General features: G+C 37.5%; 3 protein-coding genes across 11 annotated transcripts in view; 1 reads left to right on the top strand and 2 right to left on the bottom strand.

Moving 5' to 3' along the window:
• LOC112560355 (PDZ domain-containing protein 8-like) overlaps nucleotides 1-7,386 on the bottom strand; it is a 35,584-nt gene extending 28,198 nt beyond the window's left edge. The window contains exons 1-6 of one of the 2 annotated variants that reach the window (XM_025232170.1): nucleotides 6,509-7,385; nucleotides 4,253-4,371; nucleotides 3,902-3,980; nucleotides 3,274-3,363; nucleotides 1,181-1,357; nucleotides 14-94 (exon numbers count right to left, since the gene is read on the bottom strand). In XM_025232170.1, coding sequence (XP_025087955.1) covers nucleotides 14-94; nucleotides 1,181-1,357; nucleotides 3,274-3,363; nucleotides 3,902-3,980; nucleotides 4,253-4,371; nucleotides 6,509-6,658 — 696 coding nt within the window. In that variant the 5' untranslated portion in view covers nucleotides 6,659-7,385. Of the gene's footprint in view, nucleotides 1-13; nucleotides 95-1,180; nucleotides 1,358-3,273; nucleotides 3,364-3,901; nucleotides 3,981-4,252; nucleotides 4,372-6,508 lie in introns of both variants that reach the window. The other variant, XM_025232171.1, reaches the window with a different exon arrangement.
• A 558-nt stretch (nucleotides 7,387-7,944) lies between these two features.
• LOC112560357 (copper transport protein ATOX1-like) lies at nucleotides 7,945-12,003 on the bottom strand. Its single transcript, XM_025232181.1, has 4 exons — nucleotides 11,913-12,003; nucleotides 11,206-11,278; nucleotides 10,261-10,420; nucleotides 7,945-10,007 (listed from the first exon to the last, which is right to left on the bottom strand). Exons 1-3 carry the CDS (start codon nucleotides 11,919-11,921, stop codon nucleotides 10,284-10,286), a joined length of 219 nt encoding a protein of 72 aa, XP_025087966.1. The 5' UTR covers nucleotides 11,922-12,003; the 3' UTR covers nucleotides 7,945-10,007; nucleotides 10,261-10,283.
• Nucleotides 12,004-12,017: 14 nt separating this feature from the next.
• LOC112560356 (minichromosome maintenance domain-containing protein 2-like) lies at nucleotides 12,018-25,517 on the top strand. Of its 8 annotated transcripts, none has more exons than XM_025232179.1 (20): nucleotides 12,020-12,305; nucleotides 12,790-12,850; nucleotides 14,233-14,291; nucleotides 14,943-15,049; nucleotides 15,298-15,384; nucleotides 15,635-15,739; nucleotides 16,861-16,928; nucleotides 17,272-17,373; nucleotides 18,402-18,499; nucleotides 19,268-19,285; nucleotides 19,763-19,823; nucleotides 20,401-20,454; nucleotides 20,924-20,997; nucleotides 21,361-21,529; nucleotides 21,759-21,848; nucleotides 22,104-22,239; nucleotides 22,923-23,551; nucleotides 24,070-24,179; nucleotides 24,333-24,406; nucleotides 24,938-25,517. In XM_025232179.1, exons 4-17 carry the CDS (start codon nucleotides 14,955-14,957, stop codon nucleotides 23,092-23,094), a joined length of 1,329 nt encoding a protein of 442 aa, XP_025087964.1. In that variant the 5' UTR covers nucleotides 12,020-12,305; nucleotides 12,790-12,850; nucleotides 14,233-14,291; nucleotides 14,943-14,954; the 3' UTR covers nucleotides 23,095-23,551; nucleotides 24,070-24,179; nucleotides 24,333-24,406; nucleotides 24,938-25,517. The 8 variants fall into 8 exon arrangements, with proteins under 8 accessions (XP_025087965.1, XP_025087964.1, XP_025087962.1 ...); XM_025232177.1 differs by having other exon boundaries at nucleotides 12,021-12,305; nucleotides 22,056-22,239; XM_025232178.1 differs by having other exon boundaries at nucleotides 12,021-12,305; nucleotides 21,756-21,848.
• Nucleotides 25,518-27,391: the final 1,874 nt, after the last annotated feature.

The following is a 27,391-nucleotide window of genomic DNA, read 5'->3' as shown; positions in this document are numbered from 1 at the left end:
CATGGAATAATACCTGGTTGATGACAAGAGAGCCAACCTGCGGAAGGGGATGCCCTTCAAAGTGTGATTCTACATCAAACTGAACTTCAGGTTCCTGAAAGTAGAGGCAAAAAGAAGTATTTATTAAAGAGCAATGGGTTACTATAAATAGATAAGTTGTCAAAACAGGAAATAAAGTACAGACTGAAAAGAAAGTTTGCTCGAAAGTAGAAAAACTTTTTCTCCTTTTTAACTTAAAAGTCATATGATCTTTAACTTCTATCAAATGATCATTAAATCTTTTTCCTCCTGGATAGTCAAAAGTTTAAATCTGACTCCATGAAACTTGACACTGGTGTCCAGATCAACAAGAGAAGAAAGATTTCAGAGCTGAATATTGGGAAGCCAACTGCCAAGTGAAGAGGAGATAAACAGTGGCGAGACTTCTTGGCCTTTTGTCCACCCGACAGTCCAGTGCCACCAAAGGCCGACGACTCCGTCTCGACATACCTTGCCGCTAACACATTCCCACAGTTAAACGTTTCACCTTCTGACAGTCTGCTTACCAGCGCATCCGCCTGTTTCGTGGAGGGAACAGAAGTGAGACACCAACACTATAGCCCTATACTAGTTATTACATGACAGCCTACGCCATATTCTGTGAATAAGATGGCCTGAAAAGATCTCCAACCAGATCTGAACCCTGTGGAAAAGAATGAACTATAATGCCACCAGTCAAGACATCAAAATGCCCAAATGGGGCTGGATAGTACACACCTTGCACAAACCAGCTGACATTGTTGCCAAGCAGGCACTTGAGTGGAAGAGGGGAAGAGGAGAGTTGGGAACAAAAGCAGACTTGGAAAAGAACAGCAGAAAGCAAGGCAAAGGATGTCAGAACCACATGGACCAACTATAGGGGGCTGCCCAAAACCGGGTCAGCTGGCAAGGCGTTGTTGCTTCCCTTCCTCGGACTAAACCATGAAACGCATTATTTAATATTTAATAATTTAAGTAGACAAGCATAAAAGACTACAGAATTGTGAAAAATAAATATATACTGTATATATACACAGAAAGAGACAACCCCACAAATTATGTTGATACCAATTTTTTCTTATTTAAGGTCAACTCCAAAATATGTGACATTCTCAGATCAACAACTTGCAGATTATTAAAATCAAAAACAGGAACAGCTTGCCTGAAGAAAGCTGAATGACCAATGAGTGTAAGGTTGACGAGTTAGCTGTAGACGACCTCGACCAGACAGGTGTTGAATTGTCACAGATACAAAGGCAGTCTTGCTGAAAGGTAACAGGACATCCACTCCAAGGGTGAAGCCACCATTATAGTCAACATCGACATGGATGTCTAGGCGCTGGCCAAAAACCATTTCCTTGGATGAGCTTTACAACTTTATGTGAGATTACTGATTAAGGAACTCCAGATTTTTGCCAATGCTATTTTTTCAAGACTTTTAAAATTATTAACTGTGTAGTTTTTTTTGCAAATGTTAACAAATCTTTCTCTTTATATGTCAGCTTTTAATAAGTAAAATCAATTCCAATTTTTAAAGTACCAGTGAAATATTACTGACATGTTTTGTAAATTTGCATAAAGATTATGACAAAGATCCCAATTTACTAATATGTACATAACCTTTTATATGGTGTTTCCTCAGAAAAAAATCTGAAATATAAATTTGCTGAAGGTAAACATAGTCCCATAACCTTTGGGTCATAGGTGTTTAAGATCTCACTTATAGTTATTTTTTTGTGACATTGACTCCTAGCCTTAGATGCCTTTCCTTCTCCTACCCTATCTGCCATTTATTATGCATGCATGTGACCCTCACCATAACTATAGGTTTGAGCTTTTCTGGTTTTGATGCTGGCTCATCACTAAGCATATTTTATAAATACCCGTGCTTCCTACGAAAACATTTTTTGTCAAAATACCCAGATTCAAATTTGGTTGAATACATGGGCTTGTTCCTCACAAATTTTATAAATAAAAAAAACAAAATTGCTGTGACTAAGGTGGACATAACAATTAGTAGCAGACAATGGGTGCCTCTAGTTTCAGCGAAGTGTGATCAACATCAACATTGCCTTTCACTTTCAGACATCTTAAGAATGAATAGTGTGACTTCAGTATGATTGTTATGAGTAAATTATAGGTATGTTGTTACCAAACATTTCAAATGTAGCTGTCAATCAAGGTAGTATGGTTTTTATGCAGTGCACTTTTTTCCTGTCATTTTTAAATTTTGTCACAGGTATCTCTGCTGTTTGACAAAAAGTATGCGTGACACTATCAAGCTTATACTTTCATCATTTAACACTTGTGCCTGGGCTTATGTTCCTGGTTGCCTCAAATTGGGTACATTTTATACACTGGTTACCTATCCATTTTTGAAATCACTACAAACTGTGCTATGTTTAAATTTCTTTGCAAGTTCCTGCCCTATTTCCCTAAACTTCTCTTGCTCTTTGTCTGATGACACTATGCTCACTATTCCTGTCATCGGAATAACTACATATGGTGACTGGATTTGTAATTACTGGGCTGCGAAGCAGTGTAACTCTCTTCCAATTCATACATGCCATCTGCCATTCATCAAATCCTTTAAGCATGCATTAAAAACACATCTGGTCCACAAGCATTACTCCCTCCACCGATCAACAATAGTTGTAATTATAGTCAACTGACTAGTCTGCTTGCTCATCTTCCTCTGCAGATTCACGAAATCTCCATCTTTACTGCTTGCTCCTCGATTCTTATTTGGATCTTCTGTATTTGTCTTTTATCACCTGTCTGTGTAGTTGTTTCTATTTCCATCCTTCATATGCTGTCTTCAGCTCCTATTTGTCTTAAACACTGAGCACGCTCCTTTGTGAGTGTGATTGTGCATGTTTAATATTATTAGGAACTAGATGGTTCCTCTCTAAATGAAAAATTTGTCAATCTGTAAAAGATTATGTTCCATCCATACTGACAGCAAGGCCCTTGCATAAGCTGGAAGTAACTTAGACATTATTTTTTTTTGTGTGTACCTTATTACATAAAGGTCCATTAAGAGTCAGGTACCTATTCAAAATCTAGCTCATCTGGGTAAAGTATGCTGCCTCACTGATGTATCAAATGTGCTAATGTGCACACTTTGGACATTAGTGCTCTGACCACTCAGCTATTCTCCTTCCCTGAAGGTGGTATTCTTTCAAGAGTAGTTAGAATTAGAAGTTTGGCATTGACCGCTCATGCAAAAGATGTTGAAACCCTGCACTGGCCTACCTGCACCACGTCTTCCTCGTCAATACTAATATCCTGAACACTGACTCCTCCCACCAGGGGAAAGCCTGTACCCAGGCTAAAGTCCCGAAGCTGAAACAAGTATATTTTTTCTGTATGTCTTCAAGTGCTCATGAGTTGTCTGAACTGTTGTACAAGAGTCAGAACAGCAGGGACGGAGAAACAAAAGGTGAGATGAAAAAGATGACGATACAGAGGGTAACAGGAACTGGAAATTCAGGAATAAAGAAATATAGAATTTACACTCATCTGCCATACAATGAAGTTTTGGTAAACAACAGACTACATATTTGATGGTGGTCCCAGAGTGTGATTAAAGAGGGGAGAGAGTGTGTTTGTGAATAATATATACACATATGTAAATGCACATGGCTATTCTATACCTGTGAGAAAAACCACGGCTACAGAGACTGAAGAAGAACCTGGAAATGCTAAAGTAATGGCCAGAAGACATAACAAGATACAAAAACATAAAGAGAAATGTCAGAAACACAAAAAATAAGGTAGAATTTTATACTCTAAAGAAGAAAGAGTAACAAAGAATGAGACTGGAAGGGTATGACAGTAAAATAGATAATTATTTCTAGTGAGCAAAAGCCAGGACACCCACAATGATTTGAGCCAGGAATTTCCCAGATGTGCTTTGTAGCAGTTCTTCAAACTCCACATTCAGTTTCTGTTTAACCCATCTGCACATGTAACAGTCACTATAAGAACAGTTTAAGTTTCGATAGCAGAGTGCATTAACAATAAATTTTACAACTTTGTGGTCAGTTAAAAACAAAATTTCTTGAAATCATGAAAAAGGATATCAAACTGATTACTCAATTTTGATCAATGAATTAAATTTGACTAGTACTAAGTACTAAGCATCCTTTTGTCTGACAGTGTCTGCTGTATAATGATATAAAAATAAACCAAAAAGGCTTATCTGTCACTTTTAATAAGGAAAACTAAATACCTTCTAACAATATTTGTGTCACGAAGCTCCTGAAAAAGAAAGTGCCCGAACAGGTTGAGCCAAAAACAAGATTCTTGGTCTTGTCCTTTCTCAGTTGCTTTAAATTTTTCTTTCAGCCCCTGCAGAAAACAAATCAATCATTAGTAAAATCTCAAGGTACTAACATCTGCTTGCATCTTTTTACCAGTACTGTCTACCTCTATATAACTGTATGATAAAAGGATAACAAAGTGAAAATGCTGAAACAATAGTGGTGATGATGACAACAATCCCATCAGCCATGATGATCAGCACTAAACTTGAGGTGAAAATGGTTGTGAGAAGATTATTATGCAATTTTTATGTTCTGATATGCTAAACCAAGTTACATGTGAACATATGGTGCAATTTTCTGACAATTTATTTTTCCGAGGGTTAGTGGGGAAATAGCAGTTGGACAGTTTGGGTTAGTTGAGTTAAAATTTGTGATGTTTAACTTGTAGAAAAGGTAAGAGCTTGAATATGAATAAATATTATTGTTAACTAGTCAGGAAACTTTGCTTTGTCTGGATTGATTACTGCTGCCAACTCCTCCAGCTGTGGTATTATTATCAACTTTTGACCTTTTACTTAAGTTATTCATGTGCAACATCATTGTAGTGAACTACTTGTACTCCTGATGTCTTTTTTCATAGGCTGACAGCTCATGTTCAAGTACCAAGACATTAAGTTTCAAGTGAAAGAGTAGACACAATTTTTGTGGTGCCATAGACCGTATAACTCTCCCTTCCTTGCTTTCCTATCCTTCTATGTCTGTTGCCCATTCACACCACCCTCCACTATATTTTTCTTTTTTGGTCTGTGACTGTAGTTTGCTTGTTCTTCTCCGTCCCTTTCCCTATCTCCTTTCTTTCTCTCTCTGTTATCAGTAAGGTCTCCAATTACATTGTCCACGTTATAGTATTGCTGCTTCATCTGGAGTGACTGGTAACATCTTAGAATGAAGAAAATAACAAAAAATAAGCGTGCTTGTAGGGGATGAAACACACCAAAATACATGACCAAAACAAATATTCATGCCAAATATCCATGTGGATCACACAAAAGATATATTTTTGCATTATCAATGGCCAATTATCTGCCATAAACATAGACACCACCATATCTCCTCCATTCCCAACCTCTTATCAGCCATACAATACACCTGATCTTATACAGTTGGATATTAGAAACAGAAATTTCTCTTTCCAAAGTGCAAGAAAAAATGTTGATGTTCAATGGCTTCTATCTGATGTCACAATTGACTTATTCATCCTTATGTTCAATGGTTTCTTTCTTATAGCTCATTTACTTTTTGTTTTGCTAAGATTTGGATAACATCATAATAAATTGAACAAAGCTACCAGAAAATATTTTTTAATCAGATTCCTCCTGAAGACTGATCACATGTCTTCCCATTGACTTAACTGTTATTTTTAAATAGCAACTTGATGTTAGTTTTATGATTCCTATTGCTACACAGCCCTAGCCAAATTTTAGTTTTACTGTGGACAATAATTCTAAGGATTCACTTCCTTTCTAGTCCTAGACTGGGCAGTAGAGACAAAACTGCACAACTGTAATGATTATGCTAACATTCATGACAACAAGATTCAAAGTCATCATGAAAATTGGTTTTCTAGAATAAATATTAGCTTCTACATGACTTGGGTGTTTAACCTGTGCATTAAGTTTGTTCAAATGATTCAACAGAATTATATAGACTGAGGTACAGTAGATATAGTTGCAAAATGCATTGAAGGTCACTACAACTTTCTTGTTGTCAACAGCTGTACATCTGCAGCTAGTTGAGATGTCAAACTAAACGAATGTGTGGCTAAACTTCTATTTAAACACATAAACTTGTTAAATCTAGCTTTGCTTTTCCCACCTTTAGCAAGAGTTTTCAAAATATTGTTGAAGAAAAGACAGATGTCACTAAAACCATCAAAACAAACTTTGCAAACAGAGGACAATAAAAGATATGTGTAACTTAAGAATTTCTAAAACATACTAAGAACAATTTTCTTCATTAAACATTCTATTTTATCTTGAAAATGTTAAACAAACATAACAACTCTAATGCAAAATTTCTTTCAAAGCCTTCCTTTGAAATGCTATTTCCATGCAAATTTTAACTGCTTAAAACAACAGAAGGCGCAATTTGAATAATACTAGTAAAGAATTACAAAAGAGACAGAATATGACAGGGAATTTGTTACTGATAGATTAATTCACCTGTGGTACGCTAATTTTAGGATAATGATCCTTGTAAGGTGGTGGCTGTGGTGGAGTGCGATATAGATACCATCGTACAAAGAACATCTGCACTGCCACCGTAAGCACGGCTCCTGCCACCAACGAAAGAAGGGCAACCTCTAAAAGCATCGTTTACTACGGCCGCTGCTGAAGTCCAGCATACAGCTCCTGCTAATTCTTTCGGATCACAACATGACTTCGATGATGTATTTGGACACTTCTTATCGTTTTCACAGTATGGCTCATTGTGATGTCCACTACTTCAGTTCCATTTCGCAACTTCGAATAGTTCTGCTTTCGCATTTTGTCGAAGTCTGAGATCAAGCTTCTGACTCTAAACACAGTTTGACATTTTCATTATTATATGTGCATTTAGCTATCGAAATGCGTTTAAAGTTTGTGACTTGTTATCATTTTTCGGCGACATACCAATGTGACCTTACGCGATAGTTCGTGTAAAATATCGATAGTTTTCACCCAGGGGCGCTGCCATTATAATAACGAGACAGCTAGAGTTACTGTTCTTGGTGGTCGGTCGTCATGTACTCGTTCGAAGATTCTGATTACTGCATAGTATTTACTGTCAATGCCGAAATATTTCGAACTAGGCACGATCTACGTAGGTGTACGAAAAGCAAACACTTCATAAGGTTAAACATTACACATCTTCCATGGCTAAATCAAGCGCGAGGGCCCTTTTGGCTGGGACTGTAAATCTAATACTTCTGTTACTTTGAATTGTAGTGTTGAGATTAGTATTTTACTTGAAGGAGAACTATCTGAAGAACTATCTTTCAGAATTAGACGTTGTATTCATTGAAATTGACTCCCATTGGTTCACTTTGTGTATGATTTTGGTAAAAAAGCTAGTTGAGCCTTTTTCATTGGAAAAAATCTGTAGTTTAAGAACAATTTTTTTTTCAACATGTCTATGACATAAGACAATAACTGGTATTCAGTTTTGCTGTTATGTGATTTTGTGAAAGAAAGCTGAAGAGCACGGCTATTCACTGAATGGTTAGAGCTCGATTTTACCTGTAAAGTCAGATTCTGGATGCTTTCATGATACTTATTGTACATTTTATCTCAGGTTATGTACATTGTCATATGAAACACCACAGCAGTTTTTCATAGTGAGGGAGTTGGAGGTTACTAATCTTTACTGTCAATAACAGATGGGTTGTGTGAACTAAGACGAATTTGAATGAGGAAGTCTTGTATACTCTCGTATTGCCAGAGGTGCTGAAAGTTGTAAAAACGGTTTGCATTTATAGCTATCCTGTATAATTATGTGAATTAAAACAATAATATCAGGTACCAATCACAAAGGTCAGATGTGACTAGAATGAAGGCGTAAGAAATTGTGCATCAGTCTTTCTTAAACACTGTGCTGTATATATCACAAAAAGAGAGAATTCTTTTTTTTAATTCTGTAGACTTTATTTAATGCTGTATCATATATATATATGCAAAGCCCCATATATTTAGAAATCTAAATCAGATTCACAACATTCTTTTTTTTGCACATGCCCTGGTGTGTACTGAAACATGCATTTAAGCATATTGCATGTTGGATGTACATTTTTTTTTCAACTCTTAATAGTTCAGATTATTATTTTGCCACCAATGGTTTTTAAAAAAAAAAACAACTTTGCAGAGATTAAAAAAACAAACAAACAAAAAACCTCTACCTGGATAACAGAACTGTAAAAAGTTAAACTTCTGAGTTTTATCTGAAATAATATGTGGAGCAATATCACATGATTATTAATCTATTAGCAAGGTTATTCAATATCAACAACCATCATATGTATAATGTGGGACAGAACCTTTGGAATGACGATTTTGAAATCCCGGTCATTAGTAAGAATGTGTTTTTTCCCCAGAATGGAAAGGAAATGTGGGTGGGGGAATTGGTGTTTTACGCCGTGTCAGCAGCTAAGGCTATATTACGGCAAGTGGCCAGCCCTGTAAACAGATGCCACGTGCAGAGAAAGATCAGCGTGCCCGAGACAAGAAATGAACTCAGGGCAGCCAACCTGAAAGGAAATGTGGAGCAAGGAGGAAAACCAATGATGGTTTTTAATACTTTATACCGTGCCAGTAACATAGGTTATATTACAAACTGTTCATGCTGTTTTCAGTTTTTTGCAGGCTCCTGCCCTATTTATTTATCTGATGACCGTATCATATTCCTGTCACCAGAATATAGTGTCACACGAGTTTTACTGTGCACCAAAACAATGGAACTCTCTTCCCCTTCTATATCTGCCACCAATTCACCAATGAATCTTTTACATGTGTGCTGAAAACGCACTTCTTTTAAGCATTATTCCTGACAGTCCACAGAATACTACTCTTTTTTCACCCCCTCCTATTTTTCCGTTTATTGATATTTCTCTAATTTTCCTCTGCTGAATCACAACACTTAGTTTTTGTTACCTGATTCCTCCGAGTTTTCTGTATTTGTTATTAGTCATCAGTAGTGTTGTTCATCCTTCCATTACATCACATTTTCCATGACTTGTTCCTGTCTCAAGTGCTATGAATATGCCCCTTGCGAGCATGAGTGTGCTCTATACAATCATGCTTTTATTATTATTAATACTATTAAAAGTAAAAAAAATATACAACAGAATGTATAGTTATTATGCAGTAAGGTAGGTGCAAAGCTGAATATTCCAATTATAAAAAGCAAAAGAAAAAAAAAAATGCAAACAAATCTACATAATAATTATATGGTTACTTTATTGCACACCAAAGAAATCTGTTGCTAGTGCACTCTTACCTACCCTGTACACTTTTTTCTTACAAAAACAAAAAAGGATTAATAAAAGATCCACTTTGATCAACAGAAGTAGACATTTTAGGCTGTGTGTACATTAGGACTGTCATTCATGAGTTAGAGAAATGCAAGAATAGTGCTTTGCAATGGGGAAATTACTCTTAAGATGTAATAAATTTGATGGTCTGGTAAAATGATTTTATAAAATCTCTTTTTCGGTATAAATTTGAGAAGCAAAAATTCTATTCAAACCAAATTTCTTCCGGGATTGGTAAGTGAACAGTAATTAACACACTTATGCACCATAATGATGATCACTGTTATGCAGCAAGTGTGCTTAATAAAACAATTCATAATCAGTCAGTGCATTAAAGAAAAACTAAAACTAAATTCATACAAGAAATCTGATTGAATGTAAATAATGGCATATTGAGTTTAAAAATCTTTATCATACATCATTTGCACTATGCATTTGAGGATAAATCTCAAAATATTAGTGGTTTGACAAAATTTCACACACAGAATATTCCCACTGAATTCTGTCCATTTAAGAAAATATGAAAGAACTAAACACTGAAACTAGTGTATAATTATTTTGTTAATCTCACTACACATTAAGGCTTATTGCATTGTACAATGGACACAGATATTGATGACACCAGAAGCTCAGGTGAGAATAAAGTTGTCATTGGCCTGAAACAAATTTACAGTGTCAATTAAACTCTTCTGCTCTATGAGTAATAAACTAAAATAGTTCTTTTTTCACTGACACCCAGACATGCATGCACACACACACACACAGAAAAAAATATTTACAGCCCTTAACATATCAAAACCAACTTTAACTAAAACAGATATAATGAATGTTGTGATGTTATTACTTTATGAACCTGTCAGTTTCACACCAATCTAAATCGTGTACATTAAAGAAAAAAGTATTATGTACCTGGAATTTCTGTTCATATTTTTTCACTGCTTTTTTCCAACAAATGACACTTTCTTTCCAGTTTTCTCAAGGATCTCAAGCAGCTGATCTGATGACAATGTTGAGGTCACTAGCACTCTTTGTGCACCAACGTCTGTTTCAACTGATGTAACCTCATGTGCTGGAAATCAGATTCAGCTTATTTCAGACATTTTGCTAAAAACAGAACATCAAAAGCACTTGAGATTCCTCTTTGATTGATACACTAATCATTGAATTTGATAATTTATCATTTTAAAAAATGAATAATCATCCGTTTTTTTAAAATAAATTTCACGTGTTACCATAAATCAATGGAAGGTCTGCCCTGAAATTTTGATACAGCATGAAATAAATTCTTCATAATTTTTTTTTTTAATATATAAAATGTCATTAATCAATTATTTTCTAAAATTCAAACACTTGTCTTTTATACGAATGTGCATGAATGAACATCAAGAATTTTCACTAGAAGCACTCATACTTTGTACTTTTTACATTTATGTTAAAATCTTACAATATACATCATTCTTAGTTTGGGATAAATGCAAGAAGTGAGGGAGGCAAAAGGAATTTGTACGTCAGCATACCAAAAAAATGACAAGCTTTTCAGTAATGTATTTATCTTCTTTCATAAATTGTATTTTTTACTTTACTCTTTTCCTATCCTTTATTCAAGTATCAGATAAGAAGAAGAGCAATATGAATTTCAGTTAGCTTTAACACTGCTTGAATTTTTTTCTGGACTAAAGGGAGGGAGGGAGAGAAGAGTTCTAGTTGTGTCATGTTATTTCATTTAGCTTTGTCAGCACCAGGAAAACATCCTAGTAATGATTACTTTCACAGGCTTTTGTTCTCCTTGCACAATAGCATGTGTGACAAAAAATTGTTTTACAAGGTGACCAGCAAAAAATGTCACAGACTTACGATGTTTTCCAAGGACTTTTTTTGCAGCATTGGCACACCCTTCACAGGTCATTTCCATGTTGAACTCAAATACCTGTTTAAAAGAAATGTTTATAAAAGACACAAAAATGAAAACACAAAATACTTTGTGGCCGCCACTGGCACGAATTGATGAATTAAAAAACATGTACATATAATTATCAGTTATATATGCTTCAAAATCATATGACTAAAATTTTTCATCTTGTATCACTGCACAAACCTGTCCATTAATATGTTTATTTAGCGCAAATGTATTTTAGCCTAAACGTTAATGCAAACTTTGTGTTGGCAATGAGTCATGCTTATTCCGTGTTCATATCTTGCGCATAACAAAACATACAAAACTTATTAATAATTATTTGAACAGAAATACCTCTATATTCGCTGTTAAAAATTTTCTCCGACGTGTTCATTTTATAATTACAAGATTATTTAAAGAACGACAATGACAGCTGTAGCTATTAAATGCATAACAGATCAAACTCCGTCGAGGACACGACAGTTAGTGTACTTTGAGCAGCTGCAGCTATTTCGGCTCCCTGATGTTAACAAACGTCGTCTGCTCTTTCAGTGTATTCTGCTTTAACAGTCGCATTTTGAAGTAAGAATACAGATTAGTACATGAATTTATATCACATTTTTTTAAAAAAAAAACAACAAAACAATGAAAATTATACTCCACCTACCGAAGCCATCTTCTCTTTTCCACCAAGCGCGTGAGTGTCCGGCTCAAAGATCTCCACTGTGTTAAATACACGTCAGACAAGGAAATGTTCGGAGTGCCTTCCCCTGTATCGTCTGCTTCCTCGTTGGTCAGACGACAACTATCCAGGAAACGCTGATTATGACAACAAGCCTTTACTTTCTTAGCTTACTTAGGATCTAAAAAATGAAAGCAAGTACTTTGTTCCCACAGTGCAAAAATTCTTTTGTTGAAATTTTTTAAAGTGTATTCCTAAATTATACGATGCTAAAGCAACGCAGACTGCAGTGGGGATCGGTAGCTTTTGAAGTTTCTTCATGACTCAAACTTCATCGAGAATTTAAAACAAGAAAAGCAACTTTCTGAAAGTTATAAAGTAAGTTTCTGTCAATTAAAGATAATCAGTATACGCTGTTGATGTAAATTATTTAATTTATTTTAAGGGTACATAAGAAAGTAGTATTGTACTACATACTTTATACGAGCTATACCGTATACGGCCTATTTTTGCACTTAGTAACATAGACAATAACTTCAAAAGAAAGCAGTAATGAGTAACAGACTTTACAAAAGATATCATTCAGTCTTCTTTAAATGGTATGGTTTTATATTTTTTTCCTTTTCTCTACTAATATGTAAGAATATACCACTTCTACCACTAACCAACACCAGCACCATTATTTTGATGATCTGATAGCCCATTTAGCGATAAAAGGATATGGATTGAATTTTTACGAGTAAGACTTTTATTACTTTTCATTTAAACAACAAACACTGTTTGTGAATAATACAGTTCCTGATATTTAGTATGTTTATAAGTGTCGTGAAAGCTGGTACAAATGTTTCTCGTAATTTTGCAGGTGGATACTTTGGTCTCGATTACAGTTCCCGTGGATCTCATTCTACTTGCAGAAACAGATAGTATGTAATGCGTACATGTCAACGCTCACTTTTCAGAATAAACATATTTAAAGCCTTTTGAATGGTGACACTGAAATTATGTCTCTGCATCTAGGTGCAGTAGAAGCCCTAATTTTACAAAGCAATAATTATAGCAATAATTGATACATTTCTTATAGGTGCAACAATCATAGCTGTGAATAAAACGCTTTTAATAAAATGTATCATTTCTTATTTAAATATGATCTTTAAAAAAAGAGTCAGTATCATAAATATACTCACAGAATGGGGGTAGTATGAACGCCAAAACAGAGAATTTAAATATTTTAAAATTCAGTTTTCACCTGAATGATGAGAGTGTTCGTCGACTGTCGATTCTGGTAGGAAAGCATCTTCAGAATCAGTGGAACTACGTTACATCTTCGTGGACTTTTAAAACGTTTTTGATTGATACGAAGCATACAATGTAAAGATATCGAAGAGGGTCTCGTCCAAGTCATCGAAATCCCGTATAAGAGCTCAACGAGCGTAGTACTGTAGGATAACCAAATGGGAGTTTACTTTCGCACGATAGTAGGCGTCCGTCAAACATGTCCTTATCACCTGTGCTGTTAAACATTTTTCTGGAGAACATCATGCGTGAAAGCCTCCATGACCACCACTCTTCCATTTCCATCGGTGCGAGGCTGATTTTGCCGCCTGCGCAGGCGCTATCAGAGAAATGCAAGACCTTAACAACATACTTAGAGCAAATATGGAATGGAGACCAGCACTGACAAGAGTAAAGTCATGGCCATTGGCGATGGCAAAACGGATAGCTACATGAACGGAGTATGACTTGAAAAGGTGAACAGTACTTGGGATCCAACCCTCACCAACGACAGCTGCATGGCAGCAAGCAATGACCATGGCAAAACCGGACAGGGTTTGGCTCGGCTGTAACATCAGGTTTGCTGAAGTACAATCAGTACATACAGATCCTGTTTTACTCATGTGAAACGCTGAACTGATTCCCGATAAGGAGAGGAGAATCCAGGTATTCGAGAACAAGTGCCTTGGGAGGATGTTCCAGGTCTCGTATTGTCGTATAGCGTACATAAAACCAATGACATCGTATGGTTGCCACACGAAGGGCACCAGGATTCCCTACTTTCAACAGTCAAGCGGCGTAAGCTGGTCTGATTTAGCCATGTGACCCAGCACAACGCTGTGTAAGACTGTCCTTCGAGGTACATTGGAGGATGGTCAACGCCGTGGTGACCAGAGGAAAAACTGGCTATGGCGGGCCTTGTCAGCTGCCGTGTCTGTGCCCCCTTCCCTCACTGATTTAAGGACGAATAAATGATTGGAAAGAGGGTGTTCTTCTTAACTTAATTAAATCCATTGACATTGTTCATTTTCAGGTGAGCTTGGAAATTATATAATCTTAAATCCACGTGAAGGTGCTTTGTTGTTCCAAGAGGTAAATGATTTATACCAACACAGTACCTATGACAAGAAAATAAACACACTTTGAGACACTAGCTACACATGTACTCTTTCTGCCGCGTTAAATGATGTAAAATAAAAATAATTGCTGAAAGCTGACTGCATGTAGTCTTTTAAATGTAGTTATGATTGTTTACTGTGATAAATTGATATCCCAGCAGGTTACTTACTGTCCTGTCGCTGCAAATCCGTTCAATCCAAACATTCATCGCAAACAAATGTAATTCTAGCCCAAATGTAAAAATGTACTTCTAGTATCTATATCAATTCGCAATATGCGAAATCTTTCAAGCAGTATGAAAGAATATAACATACATACATGAAATTATATATATATATGAGAGAGAGAGAGAGAGAGAGAGAGAGAGAGAGAGAGAGAGAGAGAGAGAGAGAGAGAGAGAGAGAGAGAGAGGAGAGAGAGAGAGAGAGAAGAGAGAGAGAGAGAGAGAGAGAGAGAGAGAGAGAGAGAGAGAGAGAGAGAGAGAGAGAGAGAGAATATACGAAGGTATGACGGTATGGCAAATAATTGACATATTTATGAATTTTTGGGCAGTGTGCAAACTTGCCCTAAAAGCCTTCGTCGTTGCTGAAATTAAATAATCGACTCTGAACTTTTCCTTCAAAGTTGATTCACCAAATGCTAATCATACATCGAATGATACCAGACACTACCGAAGTCACCCGAATAGCCATTGCCTTGAGAATAACAGCCGCTACACTTCCGGACTTCTGGTAAGTAGAAGAGGTGGATAGCTGAACGCCTAAGTATTTAGCTAAAATATATAGTTATATAATAAAATAAATCAAAAGAATTTTAGAATGCTATGGATGAGTCTAGGGACGGGTTGTCCACCGAGCCCCGGACCACCTGCGTCTGCGCAGCACGAACTACTTTGCCTAAACCTAGTACACTCACCTCATGCACAGACATATGCTGGTTCTTGATTCAGTCACTTATGCGGCTGTCGTGTTTCGAACAGTGCTTTTGGATTGAAACAGTTGTCGTACAAGGGACTTACCAGACTATGTGGTGTTGTCTCTGGTGTCACAGCAGCTGTCAAGTACACGTAAGTTCAGAATACCATTATCAACATAGAGACATTCAAATATGTACACTATGTTTCAAATCTTAAGAGCCAGGTTGTGTTATTTTCATTTTCATATCTGCTGACGTCTTATATTCCAAGTCTCCTCATCAGAGACAAATTTCCATTTCACAAATACTAACATCGGTTGTTCTTCTTTTTTTTTTTTTTTTTGTCTCCTTCTGTCGCTCAAGTTAGATATAGACTGTTTACGGTTATTTCCGGCTTACAGGAAAAGTACAAGATATATCTGTCCAAACGAAGAGTGTGAAGGTCACTATGGTAACAAATACGTTCGAGTTCACATACCGGGAGCATCAGAAAAAGAAATGGTTGGGTATGTCAAGCATGACTTTGTCTATTTTTCTCAAATTATAATGCATACTGGAAATATGTAGGTGGTGGTTTTAATTGTAAACTAAAACTTTGAACTATCTTTTTTAGTCGGACTGTTCCTTTGCCTGCCGCTGTAGTCTATATTTATGCCTAAACTTGCCATAGATGTTCACCCCCCACCCCCGCAACATTCAAGTTGCTTTCTCCTCCTGATTGCTCTGCAGCAACGGTAAAGCGTTTGTCATCAAGGCTGACTTGTGGATCCGATCTTGTGTCTGGCTTGCTTTGATAAAATTTTAGTTGCTGGCTCAACAGTAGCCAACGATTATGAGAAGTCATTCATCTCCCATCTGACTGCTTCGACTGCATGAGCAATATGGATGTAATGCAAAACTTCATGTGCATTAACATTGATGGGCCACCACCAGTTGGTACAACTTACCTTGTAGAGGTGTAGTGGCTTGCGTGCCTTGTCGATCCACAGAGCTATATCTTCAGGACCTTTGTGCTCCTGGAAGGTCTAACCAAGACGAACATGTCTGTCAGGAGAGAGGCCAGACTAAAAAGTTGCACCCTGGCCCTCCAGGTTGGGGTTTTGCTTTGGTCTAACAACCCACTCATGTAAAAAAAAAAAAGAAAAAAAAGAAGCTGTTACAGAAACCACAACAGTACCACAGCAAGGGCCTGGTCGGGAAGATTCCTTTATGCCCAACTGAGGGGTGCTGTCCAAAAATGGGTCCGCTGGCGAGGTGTTGTTACGGCCCTATGCTCCTCGAGGAGTAGCAAGGAATAAATTTAACTAACATTTATCAGAACTGTGTTCAGATTTTAGAGAATTGAGAGGTCTATGTTCGCATAAAGCATAGTTTGTAAATGACAAATGACAAACTTTATTAATCCCAGTGGGCAATTATAACTTGGGAAGTGTTCTTACGGGACTCATAGGTATACGCCCTTCCCCTCTTTTTACATCTACCAAGTTACATAATTCCCAATATCTGCTACAATTTAGAAAATAACAACTTCATTTTATAAACACTAACGAGCTCTTCAAGCCGGTTTCAGTCTGTCATCAACCATTAAATTCTCAATATAGTAACAAGAGATCACTATATTTTGCAGTCATGGTTTCAACTGCTGCGCCTGTGGAGCCGCTCTCAAAGAGGTTCAGTCTCAGAGGACTTTGTCCGGTAACTGTTTGCCTTTACAAAAATATTTAGCAGAAAGCCTGCCTCGAAGTGTTACAACTTAATTACTAAAGCTGGGCCACTTAAAAGCAGTCTGTCTTTGAGAATTTATAGGAGGTCGGCTACTTTGAAATGGTTCACCCTTTCGCACATGAAGTCGAAACCGTACTATTATTTATACTTAAGTTCCTTTTTATAGCAGACGTTTATTCTTTATTTGACAAAATTTATGTCTATGTTTTATGCCACAAGGGTAACCTTGAAGTAAATAGATAAACTACCTTTGATATCTGCAGACGAATCAATTTATGTCGTTTAAGTTATAATTTTCCTTATTGTTCATTAGAAAAGCTAATGGCTGAAATCGTTCCACTCAATCTACTGAAGGGAAACACGAATTATCTTCAGACAGGCTGCAGGCAACAGGCTATCAGCATAATCATACGAGGTAAAATCAGTGACAGCTAATTAATCCAACTGTTTGTTTCGCAAAAACCCGCTGTACAGATAAACTTTATCTGATAAAGCGTCTGTGGGCATTAGAGAGAGAAAAGCGTTCAGGTGATAATAGGAGAAACTAAACATGTAATAACTTTTAAGTCGAAGCTCAGACTGTATCTATCCTGTAATGCAGGGTAATATTACAGAGAGGAATAAAAATGTTCAGGCTGCACTAACAGTTAAGCACAAAAACTCATTTAGCATAGCAATATAATTGTACTTTGTTGAAAGCGTTTAATTCACATGCACTGATTTTGCGCAGGGGAGTAGTCGAAACAAAAACAATCACCCAAGATTATCATTGAGTAATGGATTGAATCACAAGGCTGTCACAACAGTTATGTTTTTAGTTTTTGTTGTTTTTTTTTTTTTGTTTTTGTTTGTTTTGTTTGTTTGTTTTTGTTTTTTTTTTGTCCTTTCGTCTTAGCCTTTACAAGAACACGAACGGCTAGTGGATGACAACAAAATACTATGAATGCAGCTAATGGGAACATGCTTAGGGTGTTGTAATTAGGCACATTCGTTCACTTGCTACATCGTTGCTCAAACACAAAAATGGGAGGAAGGAGGAATGTGACTTTCTTCTCTAAATCTGACTTGGATACGTGCCAAGGATTTGCGGGATCTTTCGACCCAACCAAACAAGCAAGATTTTCGCGAATGCGGATTTGTTCTCTCGTATCCTTGTCAACTCTCAAGTAAAACATGGTCTCTCAGCAAAGTTTTGTGACACTCGGATTACAAGGCATGGCTTTCTACACAGGACCTCTCGACAGCACCCCCCCACACACACAAATACAGGACCTTGTGATAAAACACACACACACACAGCACACAAATACAGGACCTTTTGACGAAACACACACACGGACGGTATTTCATGTAGGTTAACCTGTCCGAACCAAGTTAAAGACACGCCCACAATCATGAGCAAAGAATTGCAAATTTATTTTTCATCCTCATCGTTACCCACAGATGACTTGTGCTCAGAGGTAACTTTGGGACAGTATTGTGAGCTGGTAGGAACACAGAGAGCAGTCCACAAAGACGAAAACATAACGTATATGTTTGAGGTAAGTTTATAAATTCACTTCTTCTTATCGAACTGATTGGAAAATTTTGACTTCTTTGCATCTTTGAGTAAGCCTGCTTGCAGTATTAAAACCAGCACAATGCACTATATAGATATAGACATAATGTAGTACGACGAAGTTCAACTTTATTTTAGCCGACCACTCGAAGCCACTTCGACAGGAAATTAATATCAGATGCATAGACAAAAGTGATCGATTTAAAGTTCCTAGTGATAGACCCACGCGTTATCTGCACTATTTTAACCTGTGTTGACGTTTTATGTAATGTTTCCATTGGCAAACACAACAATTTTCTGAAAAAATTAAAGATTAAAAATGCTTTTAATTGTATTGTATGGGCGTCGTCATAACACCAGACAGCGAACCATTGGCATAAATGCAGGGTTCACTTTCTGGGTTGGTGGTGGTGTGGAGAATATATTTAAAATATACTGAGCATAATATCTTATAATGATCTACCTTTTTGTGTGCACGCGTGTAAACACAGATATTGCAGTATCTTTAAAAAATAAGATAAATGAGTTCGTAGAAGAAGTAAAGATTCTTAAACCTTTAAATCGAAAATATTACGTTTTATAATATGACTAAAAGGCGAATGCCATTTCATGTATGTTTGTCTGTGTGTGTGTGTGTGTGTGAGAGAGAGAGAGAGAAATAGTGGTAGAGACTGTCATTAAACAAAATCAAAAAATTACTTTTGCTGTGTGTATCTAAACTGACAACTCTGTTTTTGCATTATATGTGCAGGTCAACAACTTTATTCGAGTGAGTATAAAGGTCAATAATTCTTCATAAAAATGGTACTACTGCGATTATTATTTTGTATTAGCTTTCCCATATTCATTGTCTGCAATGACTCCCTTTGTTTGAGATGTTTTAGGTAGTTTATTTTCTTCTTTATTGGAGGTGACTGTTCGACCAGCGATATCAGAAGTAGGCTGCTTTATGTCTTTGCTATTTAAATAAATAAAAGAGCTCATTCACACATATGCACGCATACTTACACGCCTAACTATTTTCTCCTCTAGGTGTATACTATTAAGAGTGTTTGACCTCTCTTTGTCATTGTTCTCTTCTTAGGTTTGCAATGTTAATATAGTGTTAGCTAAGAGTTTGTAATGAAGAGTTCTGTGAGGCTACATACATGGTAGATAGTAGACGTCTGCAGTGTCTATAATGATTTTCGTTGCATTTTAATATTTGTTTAAACACAATTTTTTTTTAAACATATTCAATTCGCAGCAGAAGGATCCCGCATGTTTGATCGGTGCACTCCCAGCCAGCGTACAACGTGTATTTGCTAGTGAGGACGTCTTCTTTTTGTGAATTAAATTTTAGAAATACTTTGCAAGAACAAAATTTCACTAAAAGTACGATGTTCATTTTTGACGATATTTTGTATAGGACGCACTAAAAATAGTGCGATCAATATCCTTTCAGTTTTAATTATGTGGATCTGTTGCATTTTGACGTTTGTATGAGATGTGAGAATTTGAAGTAGAGACAGTCTTGCTATAATCAATGTCTACTAGTAACGAAACAGGCTTTAAAAGTTTTTAAAATGTAACATTAAAAATGATAAAAGATAAAACGAAGAAAACAAAGAAAGGTGTTTTTTCCCAATTTCAATGAAAGAAGTGAGTTAGAAGGACGGGGAGGGGAAAAACAAATTAAAATGCTGCAGATAGTGTATTAGAAGCAGTTGGTGCTGACAAAACCGGACGAATCTGCAAATGTATAATTTGCGAAAGCCACAATCTTTTAAAAGTGTAATATCTTTAATGGTCTACAGACTGAAGAAGATGGAGGTAGGATCACATTTTACCATCTACCATTTGTGATATTTATTAATTTTACTGCGCATATTACATTTCTCACAGAATGGCAGTCATCGCCTTGTATTTTTCCTCAAGCCATGGCTACAAAACTCGGCGGTGAGAAAATTGAAAAGAAAAATGAAAACATTGAATAAAGTCAAGAATATTTTTTTCCAGATATTTGTTACTCAGCTCGTTGTTAAAAACCATTACTGTTACGTGTATGTTATTTTTATATTTAATAATTTTATTTACTGATATTCATAAGTATGGGAATGCATAATTAAACGAGTTTATAGTACACGTAACGCTGGCAGATAATTACATATAAGCACGTGTAATTTTTTCTCATCGGTACTATAAACTCGTTTAATTATGCATTCCCATACTGTATGAATACTCCCTCATTGTTTCAGTGAAAACCTTTAAAAATTAGTATCTGGAGTAGTCATATTAGTTAAAAATATAAATAACAGATTAGTAAAAAAAAATCTCTCTTGATCCTTTTTGTAAGTGTGCATACTTTGTGTCGGCGGAGGTGTACATTCTTTTGGCAAAAATGTTGATTTGTTTTTCTTTTCTAAAGTGCACGTTTGCCCACCGGGACTCTGTTTGAAGCTCAAACTGATGTTGCTGGTCAGCCTTGTTCTCACACCGGAGGTAAGCTAACGCTTTATTTTAGTCTTGCTGTTTCGAAAAAAGTTTAAAATTAAATTTAAACGAGCGCTCTAAAGTAGCGCTGATTTGTTTCATGCTAAAAGGAGTGCTAAAATGTTCACGCAAAATCTAGAGAGAGCTGATTTTGTTTGAAAGCAAGCTGAATTGAAATGTGAGAGCCTAAGTGGGGCCTTTTTTTTTTCGTTTTTTAAGGTCTTCTTATTACTACCATGCCGCACTGTGGGCAGAAGTTTGGCCGTAGGTTGTGCATCCTGTCTAAACAATGGGCAGTGAGTTGCAAATTTCCTATACCTCTTACAAGTACTGAGGTTCTTACCGAGTGATGGAGGTTATCTGTCGTTCTAGCTGCCTCCACTGCACGTGCTGTCCGTGTCCAGAGAGACTGACATTGTGCAACGTCTCATGGTATACTGCTGTCGGCTGGCCGCACGTGCGATCTGCCACTCCTCCCTCAATATTCTTGGTGCCAAAATTTCCTCTAATCGTTATCAGTGGTCGCCGTACTTTGTGCAAGGTGACTCACATCGTTTACCACCTTACCTTATTTAATGTACTGTATTTTAAATGTTTGGAACAAATTTGACTTACTGGGGCCAGCAGCAAAGGGCCTATTCGTAATGTGTTTGAAATGGCAGAGCAGGGGCAGAATTAGTGTCATCTGCTTCGTCTAATTAATCCCCTAACTCTTGCCTGCCCCTAACCTGAAGCCCTGTGTCATTCTACTTGCTCTCAATCTATAGCAGGCAGTCTTGTACTGGCAAGAGAAGGAGTGTGTCGTATTTGTGGGGATATTCGTGCATTGAAAAGAGCGGATAAACAAGAACTCCAAACAGGTAATATTAAAAACCTTGCAAATGTTTTACGGGTTGAAAGTCACAATGTTGAGGCTTTATGGGAACCTAATGTTTACATTTGTTGTATATGTTTCTTTGTCTTTTGTGGAAACATTTTTGGCGTCAGCCTTACACAAGCATGAGAAAATGAAATATACTGCAAAGTCTACAGTCTACAACTATTTCCCAGAACTGTACTACTTGCAGCTATGAGCGAAAACCGTGTACAGGTAGCTCTAGAATCTCGCCACACTGGAAGCCTTCCGTGCGTGCTGCAGATTCCGCTGGCGTGTCAAGTGTGGGCTCACACTGCCGGGAGTGACTCAGTGCCGAATAGTTCATCATTTCTTGGTGCATGCGCCATTCCTGACATTCCCACGTCTCTATCAGAGTAAGATTAGCTTATGCATACATATGAGATGTATTTCATATGTAGTTAAATGAGCTCGAGTGAGTGTAGAAAAGGGTAACCTAACAGGAAGAAGGTGATCCAACAATAATGCGTTTTGTAAATTAATGGCTCTCATTCGGCTAAATATTTTACAATGCAGTACAAACTATATTAATCCTCTTCATGAGATAGCTTTGTCTGCCAACATAAAACATTAACACGAGCTAAAAAAAAAATTATTAACAGTATACACATCCATGTAACCACTCAAAATAGAAAAAAATGTAACATTAGTAATATATATATATGGACACTCCGGAAGGGGGGCAATCAGTGTGGCCATCTAAATTCCTCTCTGTGTGTCCTATCCAGGAGCTGATTGTATTTCTAGTTTGCAGATTGGTTTTAACTCTAGGAACTCTAAACTAACGATTTATGTCTACACCTCTATAAAATACGTAGACATACGTATATGGCCATAGAATTTGCTCCACACATACTATCTCTTTAATTTTGGATCAGGGTCATCTTCATAGTTGTCTGAGAAACAATACTCTTGTTTTCTTTTTGATCATGTATGCTTTTTACGTGCAATCCGCCATTAATTTACTCAAAACCTAAATGAAAGTAATTTTCACACTAAAACATGTGGTGTCATTTTTCTGTTGCTTTGAAATTCTCAGAGCCTTTAGCGTGATTTCCATCGGAGAAAGCGTTGGCTGGGACTCATCAGATAAAGTGGATTGCGAACTGGTAGACCATCTCATAGCTACGAATATGAACAGCGAGGACAGGGGCCATGGAAGTGTCCGAAGGAGTAGCATCGATAGCACCAGGCCTTTGTACAGTTCATGAATCAGCGAACATCTCCACTGATGATTTCGCTCAAGGTAAAAACGGTTTCAAGTCCAAGATGGAGTCTTTAGGGAAGAACATTCATCAGTGTTTAGAGCATCACTTCATAATCTTTGAGCATAATGGGCTTGTTTCTGTAGCTTCTATAGCTTGTGTCTACATGTATACACACGCACGCACAAAAACACAGAGAAAGGGTCTATGTATGTGCGTGTGCTTGCGTAAATACTAATAATATTAAATTATACGTATGTATCTTTAATATTTGCCATTTGTCGTGTTTTTCTTATTCAAAAACGATCTCTCAGTATATACACGTAGCCCGAGGTCAAAAGTCGACGCTGACCGTCGAGGCCGAGCGGTTATTGATGGCGTATCTGAACGCTGTGCGCCGCACTCGTTCTAGTTCTGCACCCATCACTGGAACACGCGTCCCTGCAAACGCATGGCAAACACTGTGAGGTTTACTTTTAAGGGTTATGATTTTATTGTAGTCTGTAGGACCAGCAACAGAATCCACGCAGAATGTATTGTCATTTATTTTCTGTGGTCGACGAGGGACAGAACTGAAAAATAGCTACATAGCTGTAACAAGGATTATTGTGAAACAGTAACATATTTTCGATGAACATATATTGAAGTGTGTGTGCGTGCGTGTTCGTTCGTTCGTGCGCGTTGGATGTTCTGTTCATACGCTGTTATTAAACTGATTATACCGAGTTATTTGTGATCGGGAAAGTTAATGCCGTTTAGTAAGCAAGGGGCAAAAATATGTGAAAACCCAGGTTAAGTAAACATTTTTTTGTGTGAACAAGAGAGGCAGAGAAGGGAAGGCGGGAGAGAGAGGAATGTATTGGATTGTAGCTACATCTATTCCATACACTGGCTATTTAATAATCGATTCACAAATGACATTTTGCTAATTCATAAAGATCAAAAATGGATTTGCATACACTTTTTAAAATGTAAAAACAGAAGAGCCATGTCACACGGGTGGTGCCGTCTGAATCTCCGTCAGGAGGTGCTGGAGGTTGATGCACTCATGTCAGCCATGCTGTATGAAGAGATGCTTGCCTCTAGAAATGGTAAGTTGAGACGGTGGTCTGTGTGTGTGTGTGTGTGGCGTGCGAACGTGCACGTGCATCTGGCAACCATCTTACTAGTTTAAAAGTTGCACGACAGTATCAATGAAGTATGCTTAAAGCCTTTATATTTATCACTATCGCTTGTTTGTGAAGGTATATCACCACTGAATGTCATCCCCTTTCCTCACTTATCTGCAAATTTAGCCAAGGATTACCTAGCTGAACAGGTATGCTGAACTGTGTGTACACTCGCTTGATTGTGCCCGTGCATATTTTTGCATGTTACATTGTTTGTGTGCGCTAGGCAGTAGTTTCCACTTTTTATGTATTTATAATTTGCATGGATGTCTGGATTGTTGTTATATAAATGGGTATTATTTTTTTCACTTGTGAAAGTAGATGTTCTTAACTTTCTTTTGCTAACCTCGAGAGCTGCTAGGACTTGTAACTTTATGTTAAAAACAAGCATCACTATGGGTTTCCTAACTGCTGTGCTAAGCACACGTAACATTCGGATTGAACCATTTTTACATTCCGCTCGTAGCTAACATTTAGGAGGTCAAATTTGTTGAGCTTCTTAAAAAAATTATCCTATCTATCTTTCTTTCTTTTACGAATGAATGAACGAGGGGTAAAGACAGGATGGCAAAGAGTGAGGAAGATGGAGAAAGAAAGATGTTCGCATTGGGTTTTTATGTGTGTGCGTAGGTGAGTGCAGTTAGCGAGTGGCAAATGAAAGCTTTATGTGTCTTTTTCAGGAGTCCACTTTAAGAAAGTTTCATGCGCGTCTTCTCAACTTTTCGGCCAACAACACCCGGATAGTGGTTAGCAACGAAGAATGAAATGGCAACTCCTCCTCCCCGTTTCTGCAATATTTTTCTTCTGAAAGCAGCTTGTGTATAATTCATTCATAACACAACTAAAACAATAACCCCACACAAGTTCAGAAATGACAAACCCGTATGCTACTAGTTACTTTATACTTGAAGTTCGGATTGTTAAGGCACTGCGTGTAGGTTTATTTTCAAAAGAATGTTGAGATTATCACTTATCACTTATTGAAGTACTTAGTTATAACACTATTTTTACAGTTACTGAATTATTTTTGTAATGGAAACTTTTACTTGTTTAATTGAAGAACATTAATATATAAGCCAAGATGATTACAAGTGGTCAGAATCAGAGATATTGCCTTTCATGTATGTGCATGCAAAGTTTTTGTGCACAGGACAAATCAGGCTTTACTGGACAGAATACAAGTCGTCCTGTAACTCTTGTAACATCATTGCTCATGTCCAGCCTACATGTTGAGAAACCAGACTATATATATATAAAATTGTGTGTTCTAACTTATTGATCATACTTTCACTTGGTCACTGCCACTAGTCTCAGCTTCATGCTGAATATCTTCTTTTTACTAACGCATAAAACACAGTTTTTACTTTTATTTTCAGCTGGTCGCTAACTTTTCAATACGTTATTTTCTATTACTAGTAATCCATTATCCTGCAGCCCCTGTCAGCGTGAAAGCATTTTCCACATGAAGATATGGATCATAGAAATTCACCTCTCTTTCTTATGTTATTATGAAGAGCTTTTCTTATCAGTAAAGCATCTAGGAGGGCAGCGAAGAAACAAGTCGTACTGCGATTATTCGGGACGAGTTTCCTTTTTGTATCCTGACATAATGTTCAGAGATTATGCTAGTACTTAGTCTAATGTGCGGGCCCTGCTGATCCTTCATAGCCCAGTAAGTAGACGAGTACTGTGCTACGAGTATGTTACAACTGCAGTGTGATTTGTTTACCTGTTTTGAGAGACTTGGCTCTTATGTCTGTCTGCTGAGTTTGCTGAGTGGTTAGTGTTTGTATTAAGTCGACAGCGGATTTGTGTTCTCAAAAACAAATTAAACAAAAACACCAACACTTACTCATACAAATGCTGGACACCGTGGGATTCACAGCAAAAGAAAGGAACGGATAGAAGAGATATCACATCCATGTAACTCATCCGTGACAAACACTTTTGTGGGAAACAAAGATGTTTGACGATTCAAAAGAATGAATTTTTTATTTATTTAAGCCATCAGTTCCGGACCTGATTCGCCGTTAATCTGGAAACTGGTAAAGGCATACCCCTATTTCGCAAATGGGGATTTCCCTCCACCTGCTACCAACACCACACGGAGGAGCTGGGACCAATGAAATAACACTCAAGCCAATCCCACAAACCTTGAGGAAAGTCGCTCTGATAGAAGAACCAAATTCTCCACCTGCACCGCGGGGGAAAGTTGCCGTGTAGACTGTGTCCCTCTACAATTATTTGAACGACTCACAGCGAACCTCCGTGAGGAAATTGCTGCTTTGCGCCCTTCTTTCGGTTGTAACGTCAGCTCCTTCCACCCGAACTTTGTGAGTCAGCCTCTCCCTTTCATCCATCATACCTGAAAACGAAGCGACGATAACCAAAACACTCCAAGTTAGCCAATGCTTAAAACTGGATCCCAGTACCGCTACGTGATTCGGTGATTGTTGGTCTCCACCAGCAGTCGACAGAGAACGCTGTCCAGTTCTGTCATTGTCAGGCCAGACAAGAGCCGAGATATTTGCAGCCATACATGACACACCACCGCCAACACAGATGCATCAACGACCGCAAAAGCGGTAAATTCTTTAACAGCCAGGATACTCTCCTCGCTAGCAACCACGCTGCTTCCCTATGGTAAGGATCATGCTATTGTCTACCCTGCCTCACTGGATATTCGCATATCTCTGCCTTGCATCGCAGTTTCCAGTAAAAACAAAACCTGGAATTCGACGCACCCTAAAATGGTGGCATACTTCATCAACAATGGCAGTTAAAAAGTAGTTGGATGAGAAACGCCGTTCACCCAAAAACAGAGGAAGCAGTAGACCGGGCTGTAAATATCAAACGACACTACCTTGTCATAGCCTGCTCCCAAGACCATTCAGATCCGGCCCATCTCCCTTGCCCTCCTACAATAAACACCACCCCCACCTCCCACTTGCATCCATCCCCAACACATACGCCTGAAGAGTCCCTCACAGGTCACCCTCCCCTCAGACTCCCAGATGTCAGCAGACCACTGTGATTACACAGGGCAGACTGCAGACCATAAACAGACATCCAGACAGCTATAGTGCCTCAATAGACACACCTGCCCAAAGAGAATCCGATACATACAAGTCACC

This window comes from Pomacea canaliculata, linkage group LG3, assembly GCF_003073045.1.
Source record: "Pomacea canaliculata isolate SZHN2017 linkage group LG3, ASM307304v1, whole genome shotgun sequence".
Lineage (NCBI taxonomy): Eukaryota > Metazoa > Mollusca > Gastropoda > Architaenioglossa > Ampullariidae > Pomacea > Pomacea canaliculata.
The sequence above is the reverse complement of the archived record's forward strand: the minus strand, read 5'-3'. Positions and strand labels throughout refer to the sequence as shown.